Source organism: Manis pentadactyla, chromosome 6, assembly GCF_030020395.1.
Source record: "Manis pentadactyla isolate mManPen7 chromosome 6, mManPen7.hap1, whole genome shotgun sequence".
In the NCBI taxonomy this organism is placed as follows: Eukaryota; Metazoa; Chordata; class Mammalia; order Pholidota; family Manidae; genus Manis; species Manis pentadactyla.
The window spans coordinates 136168776-136181449 of NC_080024.1; the positions used below are offsets into that span (position 1 = coordinate 136168776).

At 45.2% G+C, this 12674-nt stretch overlaps 1 protein-coding gene across 2 annotated transcripts in view; it reads right to left on the minus strand.

Moving 5' to 3' along the window:
- MYO5B (myosin VB) overlaps positions 1 to 11860 on the minus strand; it is a 350447-nt gene extending 338587 nt beyond the window's left edge. For both annotated transcript variants that reach the window (XM_057504168.1, XM_036918614.2), the window contains exon 1: positions 11450 to 11860. In XM_057504168.1, coding sequence (XP_057360151.1) covers positions 11450 to 11476 — 27 coding nt within the window. In that variant the 5' untranslated portion in view covers positions 11477 to 11860. The remainder of the gene's footprint in view (positions 1 to 11449) is intronic.
- Positions 11861 to 12674: the final 814 nt, after the last annotated feature.

The following is a 12674-nucleotide window of genomic DNA, read 5'->3' on the forward strand; positions in this document are numbered from 1 at the left end:
GACCTCTTTTATACACAAATGTTCCAGACCCACCATTAGTGGGCAGAACCTTGTGGAAGGTGGTAAAGTGATTAAAACCATGCCCTCAGCCAGACTCCTCGAGGTAAGGTTCTACTATCTGTAAGGAGGATTCGATTTGGGCAAGCCTGAGGTCCCTCATTTGTAAATGGGGGTGGGGGTCCAGGAGTGGGGGAGCAGAAATGAGAGCAGTGCCTACATAATGTTGTTACATGAGTTGATACATAGCACTTAAATGGCCTGGCTCAAAAGCCTTAAACATGAGCTTACATGAAAGCTCAATAAATACTAGCTTTCATAACTAGTGTCTTTCCAATGACAGGGTGCAGATGTGCAAGCTCTGAACAAATCATTGTAAAAACAGATGCCCAGGTGCTTTAAAATTTGTGTATTTTATCCTGAGTACTTCTGCTTTCCATGACCTTTTCTAAACATACAAACTTTTGCTCATTATACTACTTTATATAAGTAATGTCAATACAGCAAATATGATGGAAACTACAAATGAACACACCAAGCATATGAAAGGAAGCTCAACTCTCTAGTGAAAATCAACTTTAAATCAAAAGACCAGTGCTAGGGAGGGATGAAAAACAAGCAGTTCTTTTCTGCAGGCTACTTGTCATATTAAGATTATAAATGTGCATGATCAGCAATTCCACTTTTAGAAACTTATCCAAAGGAAATTAGGAGTTTCTAAGAATGTTCTATAAAAAATTAGAACAAATTAAATGTTCATCAAAATGGGAATGGTTGAAAACATTACCAAAGATCTACAGAATGCCATATTAGACAGCCATTAAATGGTAAAATTACCTTTACATGATAAAGAGCCATAGATTTAGATTCAGGATAAAATGCATGGCTTTGAACAGAATTCAAGGGGGAATAGACTGCAAAACATTCATTTAAGTAGACTAACACACCACTCACCTCAATAACCAGACAGAAAATAAGGAAACAGAGGCACTGAACAATGCATTAGATCTGATGGACTTGATATATACATTCCACCCAAAAGCAGGATACACATTTTTCCTCAAGTGTACATGGGACATTCTCCAGAAGAGATCACAGACTAGGCCACAAAGAGACTCATTCAAAAAGACTGAAGTTGTATCAAGCAACTTCTCAGTCCACAGTGGTATGAAACAAGAAAAAAAGGCCCACAAACATATGGAGGCTAAATATGCTCCTAAATAATCAATGGATCAATTAACACATCAAACCAATTCAAGCAATACAAGGAGAAAAATGAAAACAAAAATACAATAGTCTAAAATTTGTGGGACACCACTAAAGCAGTTCTAAGAGGAAGTACATAGCAGTACAGGCCTACCTCAGGAAAAAACAAGCCCAAGTAAACAGTCTAAACTTACAAAAAACTAGAAAAACAAATAAAACCCAAAGTTGAGACATAGTAAATAACAGAGAATAAGTAATAGGAAAAAATACCCAACAACCCAAGAGCTGGTTCTTTAATAGACAAATCCCTAGCCAGACTTATCAAGACACAAAATCAAAACCAAAAAAAGAATTCTACGAAAAATTATATGCCAATAAGTTGAACAACCTAAAGAAATGGACAAATTCCTAGAAAAATACCACCTTTCAAAACTGACCCAGGAACAAAATCTGAACAATTACCAGTAACAAAATTGAACTGGTAATCATAAACCTCCCAACAAACAAAAGTCCAGGACCAGAGGGCTTCACAGCTGAATTCTACCTAACATGTAAAGAGCTAATACCCATCCTTCTTAAATTATTCCAAAAGGTGAAACAATATTTCCAAATTCATTCTATGAATCCACTGTCACTCTGACACCAAAACCAGACAAAGACAACACAAAAAACAAAATTATAGACCAATATCCCTGATGAACATAGACGCAAAATCCTCAATATTAGCAAACCAAAATCAAAATACATCAAAAGATTCATCCATCATGACCAAGTGGGGTTTATTCCAGGGATGCAAGGATGGTACAATATTCATAAATCAATGTCATACACTACATTAACCAAAGATATAAAAACATGATGATCTCAATAATGCTGAAAAAGCATTTCACAAAATTCAGTATTCATGATAAAAAAACTCTCAGCAAAAATGGGTATAGAGGGAATGTACCTCAACATAATAAAAGCCATATATGACAAACCCCCAGTTAACATCATACTCAATAGCAAAAAGTTAAAAGCTTTTCCTCTAAGATCAAGACAAAGATGTCCACTCTCACTTTTTATTCAGCATAGTACTGGAAGTCCTAGCCAGAGAAATCAGACAGTATAAAGAAAAGGCATCCAAACTGGTAAGGAAGAAGCTAAACTGTCACTACTTGCAGATGATATATACACAGAAAACCCTAAAGACTCCAACAAAAAACTATTAGAACTAAAGTGAGCTCAGCAAAGTTGCAAGATACAAAATTGATACACAAATCTGTTGCAATCCTACATACTAACAGCAAACTAGCAGAAAGAAATCAAGAGAACAATCCTATTTACAATTGCATCAAAAAGAATAAAATACCCAGGAAGAAACCTAATAGGAGATGAAAGACCTGTGCTCTGAAAGCTAAGAAGACACACATGAGAAAAACTAAAGACACAGATCAGTGGAAATTTATCCCATGCGCGTGAATAGAATGTCATCACAATGGCCATCCTGCCCAGAACAGTTTACAAATTCAATGCAATCCTATCAAAATACCAGTAACATTTTTCAATGAACTAGAGCAAATAATCCTAAAATTAATACAGAACCACAGAGGACCCCAAATAGCCAAAGCAATCCTGAGAAAGAACAAAGGTGGGGGTATTATGCTCCCTAACTTCAAGCTAAACTACAAAATTACAGTGTTCAAAACAGTATGGTACTGGCATAAGAACAGACCCATAGATCACTGGAACAGTAGAGAGCCTGGATATAAACCCACACATATATAATCAATATATAATAAAGGAGCCCTGAACATACAATGGGGAAAAGATAGTTTGTTCAATTACTGGCATTGGGAAAACTGGACAACTACATACAAGAGAATGGAACAGAACTCCACACACAAAAGTAAACTTGAAAGAAGAAAACATGCAAAAATCTCAAAGCATGAGTAATTCTTTCCTGGATATATCACCTCAGGCAAGACAAACAAAAGCAAAAATGAACAAGTGGGACTACATCAAACTGAAAAGCTTTTGCACAGCAAAGGACATCATCAGCAGAAAAGGCAACCTATAGTATGGGAGAACATATTTGTAAACAATTTATCTCATAAGGGGTTAACATCTAGTAAAGAACTCATATGTCTCAACACCAAAAAAAATAACGTGAGTAAAAAATGAGTGGTGGACCTAAGCATTTTTTGGAAGAAATACAGATGGCCAACAGACACATGAAAAGATGCTCCACATCTTCAATCATCAGGGAGCTGCAAACCAAACCACAATGAGATATCCCCTCACACCAGTTAAAATGGCTACTACTGAAAACACAAGTCCTGGTGAGGATCTGGAGAAAAGGGAATCCTCCTACACTGGTGATGGGAAGGCAAAATCCGTGCAGCCACTATGGAAAGCAATATGGAGGTTCCTCAAACTAAAAATAGAAACCTTACAGCCCAGTAATTCCACTTCTAGGAATTTACCCAAACAAAACAAAACCCCTTATTTGAAAAGATACACATTCCTATGCTTATTGCCACACTATTTACAATAGCCAAGATATGGAAGCAACCAGTGTCCATCAATGGATGAATATATAAAGAAGTACTACATATACACAATGGAATCTTACTCAGCCATAAAACAAATCCTGCCATTTGCAACATGGATGGACCTAGAAGGTATTGTTAAATGAAATAAGCCACACAGAGAAAGAAACACATGATTTCACTTATCTGTGGAATCTAAAAACAAAATGAACAAGATAGTAGTAGACTCAGACACTGAGAAGTGACTGGTAGTTACCATGAGGGAGGGAAGGGGGAGAGGAGTGGGTGGGTGCAGCAGGTGAGGGGGATAAAAGAGCATAAAGATTCTCAATAATATAAATTGGTCATGGGGATAGTATACCACGGAGAATATAGCCAATGATTCAGTAACATCTTATGTTGACAGATAGTAACTGCACTACTGGGGGTGAGGCTTTAACATGGGTGACTGTCCAACCAGGGGTGTATATTAGAAACCAATATAAGGTTATGTATCAATGATACTTCAGTAAAAAAAAAAGTAGCTAAGGCAAATACTTTAGCCCAGTATATGAATATTTCAACATTTAATATAAAGTATATGAAAGATTTTTCATTTGTGTCTTGGAAACATGTTTTACACTTACTGCTCATCTCTGGGCCAGCTTCCTTTCAAGTGGTCATGGCGGCCTGTGACTATCTTATTGGAGTGCACGTCTAAAGACTATATATAATGGTTAACAGTAGCTGTTTCTAGAAATAGAATTATAGAACCTGTGCCATTCCTGCCTTATATGAATTGTTTCAATAACCATTCGTATTAACAGGAAAAAAATGGAACCTTGTGAAAAATGCTTTTTAATTTTCCTTTAAAGCTCTAATTTCTTTCCTTAAGCAGCCCAGAAAGTGCAGCTTAAATTTTAAAAAAACTTTAAAACAGTTCTTGCTCCTTCCCCAGAGGGTGGTGGCAACCATTTTTCCCCCTATGCCTTGGTTGTCTACTGGACAGTAGTTATATACTTGTAGCAGTTCTTCCCCTTCTTGCACCAAGTTCCCCTTTATGACCAATACCTCTGCAGGACAACAGGGGAGGGTTACAAGAAAAGACCACCACTCAGTACCACGACTGAAAGGGAAACAAGCTGATGACCAGTTGCCATGCAGTGTGCCAGACACTGTGCTAGGCAGGCACTTGATATATCATAATCCATCAGTGAACATACGATGCGGTACCATCCCAATTTTTCAGATCAAGAAATCAAGGTTCAAGGCTCAGAAAGTACCTACCCAAGATGTCAGAGCTAAGAGTGTTTATCCACAATACCCAGAATAGTCCAGGGTGAGATCATGACCAAAGACCAGGACTGCCCACGTCAAGGCTGTAACCAGATCATTGTTAAAATCATGCTATGAGACTCACACTTTCTCATTGAAGAAAATCCCAGGGGTTTTACTTGCAACAACCCCAGATCTTGACACTTCTCCTGTAAGTTTATTCATCTATCCTTAAATGTGTATCTTTAAATTCACATATCCTTAAAAGATACTCCACTTTGACAAACACCAAATGATTTTACTCATTTGTGGACTATAACAAAGCAAAACCGCAGCAGACTCACAGACTCCAAGAAGGGACTAGCAGTTACCAAAGGGAAGGGAGTGGGGAGGGTGGGAGGGAGAAGGGGATTAAGGGGCAATATGATTAACACACAATGTAGGGGGGGGTCATGGGGAAGGCAGTATAGCACAGAGAAGTAGTGACTCTAACATCTTACTATACTGATAGACAGTGACTGCACTGGGGTGGGCGGGGGGATTTGATAACATGGATGAATGTAATAACCACAATGTTGTTCATGCAAAGACTGTATAAGATTGTATATCAATACCTTAATAAAAAAAGATACTCCACTTAGACAAACCACTGGTACCCCAGACTCAACATGTCACAAGTCCAGCTTTATCCTTGCCCCATACCATACCTGTCTACTCTCAAGTGGGAAACTTCCAAAGCCATATTCGACTTTTAATCCCTTGCCTACATGATCAACATTTATTGGAGTCAAGGCTCAAAAATCCCTAAAAGACCATAAAAAGCAGCAGTAAGCACACCTAGCACCCAGATCTTCGTTTTTAAACAGGACTCTTCAATAAAAGTAAATGAACATTACCTTAACCAAGAGATGAAAGTGATTCCATCAGTAATGCGACACATTGCTATCACATCTCCTGATATGGTGCACTAAGAAATGCACGTCACTTCGGATGTGTTCTTGCCAAAAATTCTTAACCCCCATCTAAGCATGAGAAGATATTAGGGTTGTCCAAATTGAAGGTCACTCTACAAAATAATGGACCAATACTCAAAAGGCCAAAGTTGTAAAAGATAAATTGAAAAACTGTCCCCAACTGGAAGAGATTTAGGGTGCTGTGATGCTCCCTAACACAGAATCCCCACTGAGAGCCTAGCCCAGGAAAAAGATCTTTACTGGAAAAACTGGAAAAATTCCAGGAAGGCCTGTAGACAATAGAAGTGTACGAAAATAACATAATGTTAGTAACAGTGGTGTAATTTCCTGGTTTCAGTAGCTGCACTATGGTTATATAAGTTAACATTAGGGGAACTTAGAAAGATATACATGGGAACTCCACGCTAATTTTGTATCTTTTCTGTAAGTCAAACTATTTCATAATCAGTTTGTAAGCATTACTGTGGTTACCACCCCCGAGTATTTAGCTCATCCCTGTCCCTGTGTGTACCATCTCCTGAGAGTGCCCCTCCTTTCAATCTCCAGCAAACTCAAATTCTGTTCAAGACCAACACATGTCTCATTGTCACCAAAGTCGTCTTTCCCCACTTCTGCAGCCCACCTGACTACAATACTCCCACAAATGCTTAAGACTGTCTACACTCCTCTGACACATGGGCAATGCTGTAGTTAGCTTTGTGTTTAGGTTTTACTGCCCAATGACAAGGCAAAATGCGTTTGTGTAGACAAGCACATCAGAACACAGGTTCTGTTCCCTTTTAAATGACTGTTTTTTAATGTGGATTCTGGAAACCAGCTGAATCACAAAACAGGTCAACTACCATTTCAAATCAACAGATTTACCTTGGCAATTCTGTGTGTAGTGACAAATACACCATCATTTAGGGAAGACAGCATTTGGACATAAACATTGTAAGCAGTTTGGTTTACATCTGACCCTTACCACAGAAAATGTGTTTTTAATCTTGCCAGAGTTCAGAATGTGTATTTAGTTTCCATTCAGAAGTACCTTGTCCCATCAGCAGAAAAAGCCGCCATCTCTCTACTGAACTCCTGATCTGGATCCATCAAGAAGCCTTCTAATGGGTGGCTATCTTGCAGCTAATATTAGAAAAACATTAACCAAGAGGAAATGCGGAGAAACTAGCAGCTGAAAAGCAACCTTCCTCAAGAGGCCTCAGTGGAGAGACCTGGTGTCAGCAACAGCTACAAGGAAGTTCTAGCAGGATCCTCTGTCCCCTAGTCTTCCCCAAAACCACCTAATAACCCAAAATAAGTACCTGCCATGCATAAGGCAAAACACTAGACACACTACAGGCTCCCTAAAACATATGATATGCCCTCAGCCTAATTAGGGCAATGTGACATGAACAAGGGTGGCAAGGCACACTTGTCTAGGGCACACAAGGAACAACACGCCATGTGAAATGGCTAACAATTTGCAGATTTGGGGATTCTAATGGTCTCCAGCAGGGGCAAGAAGGGCCCACTGAGTTTACAGGCCCAGCTGAGAAAGGGGAGCAGAGTGGAAAGGGAATGGGAGCTCTGGGATGGGAAAGGACCAGGCAAGGCAGGAGGCCAGAGTGCGACACGACCCTATCATGCTGCCGGCCCAGGGTCACAGGGCCCCAAGGAGCTTCTCAAGGCCCACTCAGCCAAGCCGTGATTGTGTTCATGCGAGCCTGCAGAATCAGACTCTAAGATGAAGAGCCCATTCAAGAGCCATTAGGCAGACCTCCTGGGAAAGGGGAGCAGGGAAGTAGGACAGGGAAGGAAGCCAAGCAGGGGTGTGATATTCAGGGAGGTCCCCCAGCACAGAGACTTTGGCAGACTTTGGAGCTCTGGAAACTGTGGCCTCACCTTAGAGCAATCCTCTTCCCAAGGTGGGGGGATTGGAAGCTCCAGCTGCTATACTCCCATTGGCTAAAGGACTGTGTCCCTGGGGGATGTCAATTCTCAGGCTCCAAGAGCCTTTGAGAGACCCCAGTGCTGACTACTGGGAGTGAGCAAGCTCCAGGCAGTGTGCAGGAGCAAAGGGCAGCTAAGGACACTTAACAGCACCTGCTGCCATTGATTGCCAGATCCCCCCCTTTTTTTTTGAAAGAGCCCCACTTGGGAAGCAATAGTAGAAGGCAGAACTAGTCCCTCCAATGGCAGTGGATGGATACAGAAGGCTCCACTGCCTTCCAGACTGTTACTTGGGAGAAACCTGCATTGCCTGAAACATAAGTAAAGGACAGTTAGAGGACACCAGCCCAAAAGCTTAGGTTCTATTTTCCAAAGGATTGGCCCCAAAAATTGGCCCTGTGTTCCAAGACATTACTGACATACACAGGTGTGTCCACCAGCAAAGCAACCCAGCAGTACTCAATGGTCCACTGCTCACACACCACCTACCAATTAAAACCAAGCAGGAACAGGATGATTTCAAGGTGCTGGTTTCAGCCCAATGATTTCCCAGTCTACTAGCTAGAATCAAAGGCGACAACAAGGCTTAGTTGAAAAAGTAGTATTTAAGTTTTTCACTCAGAATAAGCCTTCTATAAAGAAGTATTTTTCAGCCCAAGTTGTATTTTTAAAAATCAAACTCTCCACAGTTATAATCAAATGGTACTCACCATACTTGCATATGTCTGGACATCTTCCTGGGACATGTACGAATCAGATTAGCCCACACATTGTCACTCCATGGGGGTCGGAAACAAAGTACTAACACTTACATGTGCCACTTGAAGCTAGTGCATCATCACCTCACCTCTCTAAGAGGAGAGGAGACTGACTCACTTTGATATTGCCCTCAAGTTTCTCTGGTTTTCTTTTCCCATCCACTACAAAAGCAATTTTTCTAAGTTGAAGTGCTGAGTCTTCTGAAAACAGGACTGCCTTTGTTTACAGGGGGTACCCTTTGTCAGTCACTAAAATCAACTCCAAAACAAATATTCACATAGCATATGAATCACCAGTTGGAGAAGACAAAACAGTTAAGTTGGAGAGAAAGGAAGTCTTTTCTTGTATAGACTCAAGTTCTTAACTAAAACTATGTAGGCTCATTTATGCACTCCAATGTGTCTAATTCTAATGACATCTTCTGTGCCACTAAAACCAAAAATTATAATAAAGGCTTTAAAATTTCCATTACTTATATATGCTGTTGACAATTATTTCCATTATACATAATACAGTAAAGCACATGCCTGTATCTAGCATTCATATTAGAAAAGCCCACTAGCAGGTTAAAAATAAGGGAACATTGGCCATTTTGATTACACACTAAAATGAAATCATCCCAAGAAACAATGAATCTGAGTAGAATGCACAATTCATTTGTGTAATTTGTGACTCATGCATACGGAGAACCCAGCCTAGCAAGTGGGGTGATGGTTAGGAAATGCACCTGTTTCTCATAGTAAAGCATAATTGTTTAACTCTGCCAGAAAGATGTGCTCAAAATGCAATCTGTGTTGGCCACAGAAATCTCAATTTCAGATTCATTAGGCTTAAGAGATTAAGAACTAGAAATCCACTAACAGAGGTACAGGCCTCCAGGCTAGGGAAGCATTCTAGTATTTTTTTTGGCATTAATTATGCCAAACCCTCACACCAATAGACTTTTTTGGTCTTGTGGTATGGACAAAACTCTTACTGGGAGAAGGTCACAAGTCCCAAAGTAGTACATTGAAACGTAAAGGCTCTGAATATACAAACTACTCATTTCTAAAAATCCTATTGTTTTGTCCCCCTGAAAAGTATTCTTTAAATGCAAGCTAATAGTTTTTCAGAATCAGGGCTCCAAAAGTTAAGGGCTTATTCACTCGCCCATTATCTTCATATAGTAACAGCTATCAGTTATTGTCTGAGAATACTTCATGGAACATTGCAGACATAGTCGGTTGAGTCGCTCCTTTTACTGAGAAGTACAAGCGATATTTTCGTGCAGTTCTGTGGTTTACACTCTAGTTCAGATCTTTCCCTGCTTCACAGGTTTCCAGCCTCCCGGGGTTTCCAGTAAGCCACTTCAGGTAAAAAAACAAAGCTGGAAGTTTGAGGGCTCATCCCAAAACCCCCATGGGAAAACAAATTGCGGTGTTTCTCCAAAGGCAGAAGTGCCAGAGATCTCACTCCCCAGCTCTCAATCTCAGTCTTTTTCTCTCCGAGAAGCTACTGCCCAACCCAGACCACTGCCCGAGACACTCCGGTGGGGGAGGAATGGATCCGAGGCTGCTGCGGCCCCGCCCCCACCCAGATTACAGCCTCTACTACTCCCTGAGGAGGGTCCTACCAACTCGGCCCTGTCCCCTCTGGTAAGAAATTAGAAAATCGGTCCAACGGAAAGTAGCCAGCCCAAGGGCTCGCTCCCTCGCCGGGCAGCGGCAAGCAATCCCGAGGTGAGGATGCGGAAGTAACTCTTCCTCCCCGCCCAGACCTGTCCGCCCAGCCGAAGTCCCGGGAATCGCCCGCCCACACCCGTGCGCGCGTGCACACATCCCCCTACGCACGGAGACGGGCGCGCCAGACACTGTCCAAGTTGTGCGGGACGCAGGAAAGACGAATAGACAAAAGCGGCTTTGGGACATCCAAAACTTAACGGGAGAGCGAGAAGCACGTGTGTAAAGATCCCTGCTCCCGTACCAAGTTGATACCCGAGGGAGCTCGGGGGCTGGCGCACGGCCATGGGCGCGCCGGGAAGCAGCGCTTGGTCCCTAACTTTAACCACAGCAACTGCGGCGGAAGCGGAGCATCTCGGCCCACCGCACCTGTTCCCTACCGAGAACCAAGCCCCGCACATTGACCTTGAAAGCAGGCTGAAAATCCACACTTCCCCCGGGTCAGCGTTACTCCGACTCCCTCCGCGAAATAACTAAAGCCCTCCTGGTACCCACCCCGAGGTGCCTCCTCAAAATGCCCAACGGGGCAGGTTAAGAATACCCTTCCCTAGGCGGGCCGGAGATCCCTCGAGCACCTCTCGCTTTACCCCCTGCTTACCTACGACCCCTTAGCCCCCAACAGCAGGTTGAGCCCCCTTTCTCCCACCCTCAAGGTCAGGGCTCGCCTTCCTCCGTGCCCAGGAGAAGAGCCAGCCTAAGATGTGCGCCCTTGGGAGGCTGCGCTGCGGAGAGCCCGCGGCGGGGTCCACCGGGTGCGACCGCGGGCTTCTGGCCGCACGCACCGGGCGCCGGACCGGCTGGGCGCACAGCCACCGCGAAACCGGGCGCGGAACCTGATGGGAGGGCGGAGAAGGAGCGACAGTCCCGGCCAGGAGCAGAGCCGCGGCCACTCAGCGCTGGGCGCTCCCGGAAGAGCCAAACTTTCTTTGCCACCCTAAGTTAGGGGCGCTGGGACTGGGAAGCGCCTCCCGCTGCCCCCGCATCCCCGAGCTGCAGGCGGCGACGCCCACGAGGACACCTCGGCGGCCGGGAGCGCGCCGCCCCCGCCCCGCGCACTTGCGCCCGCCCGGCCCGCGCTCACCTGGCTGTAGAGCTCGCTGACCGACATGACCCTGCGGGCCGGGCCCGAGCCCCGGAAGCCGCACCCGGCGGAGGGCCCTCACTCGTACCCCAGTGGGCGGTGGGTCCGGGCCCCTCGCCGCCTCGGCGGCGCTCAGTCCGCGGCCGGCGCGCCCAGCGCCATCTTCCCGGGCGGGCTGAGAGTTTGGTTCTCGTCCGTTTTTCCCCGACCTGCCCCACCGGCTTCCTGGAGGCGCCGCGACAGCTCGCTCTCTGCCGGCGCGACCTTTACTCCCGCGGCGGCGGCGCAGCTGAGGCCGGGCAGGAGGCGACGGTGGGGGAGGAGGCCGCGGCGCCGCTCCCCGCTCAGGTATGGGAGGCGGCGCGGGCTCCGGCCGGAGAGGGCGGGTGCGCACCGGAGCGGCCGGCCGGGGTGCTGCCGCCACCACCTTTGAGCTCTGCCAGGCCGGGCTGGACGCGCCCTCCCGCGCCCCCGCCGCAGCGGGGTCCGCTGGGCTCGGGGCGGGGCTGGGCGAGCAGCCGCCGCGGACCGCCCCCTGCTGGACACCGAGCGCGCGCTCGCCCAGGTGCGCTCCGGGACCGACACCTGCCGTGCTGCGTGCCCGTGGGCCGCGCCCCTGGGCTGGGCCGGGGTGGAGCAGGGACAGGAGGGAGGGAGGAGTAAGCAGAGACGGGGCTGAGAAGGAAAGATGATACCAACTGAGATACCCCCCCCCCCCATATCTCCCTCGGGATTTTAGGTAGCTTCCTTCAACATTTTCACTAGTAAAGGTCAGTTACGTTGCAGGTTAAGGTGATCTGGGTATGCCAAAAACAAAAACCACCTCCGCCGGTCCCTGCGCTGAAATGCTTCTCAGAAAGTTGGGAGTCTGCTCGGCTCACCCACAGCTTCTAACGAGGCTCCCGGCCCCCCCACCCCAAGTCAGGGAGGATTGTTTACTTCCGGACAGCCTCACCTCTTCTCTCTCCCACACGTATAACTCGGCCGCTCCCTGCTTCGTTTACTGTGGTTCCTTCTGCCTGGGGCACCTTAGCTGCCCACAGCAGCTTCAGTACCTCTTCGACTTGCGGCAAAAAGTGGAAATTCCAGCCAAGAAGGAAAATGGCTTGACAGGAGTGGGAAGAAGAGTAAGTATGAAAAGACACAGCTTTAATTTTTTTTCAAGCCATTATTTGTACCTGAACGAAGAAAAGCCTCTGAGTGTGGTTCTCAGCTAGTATCTCCA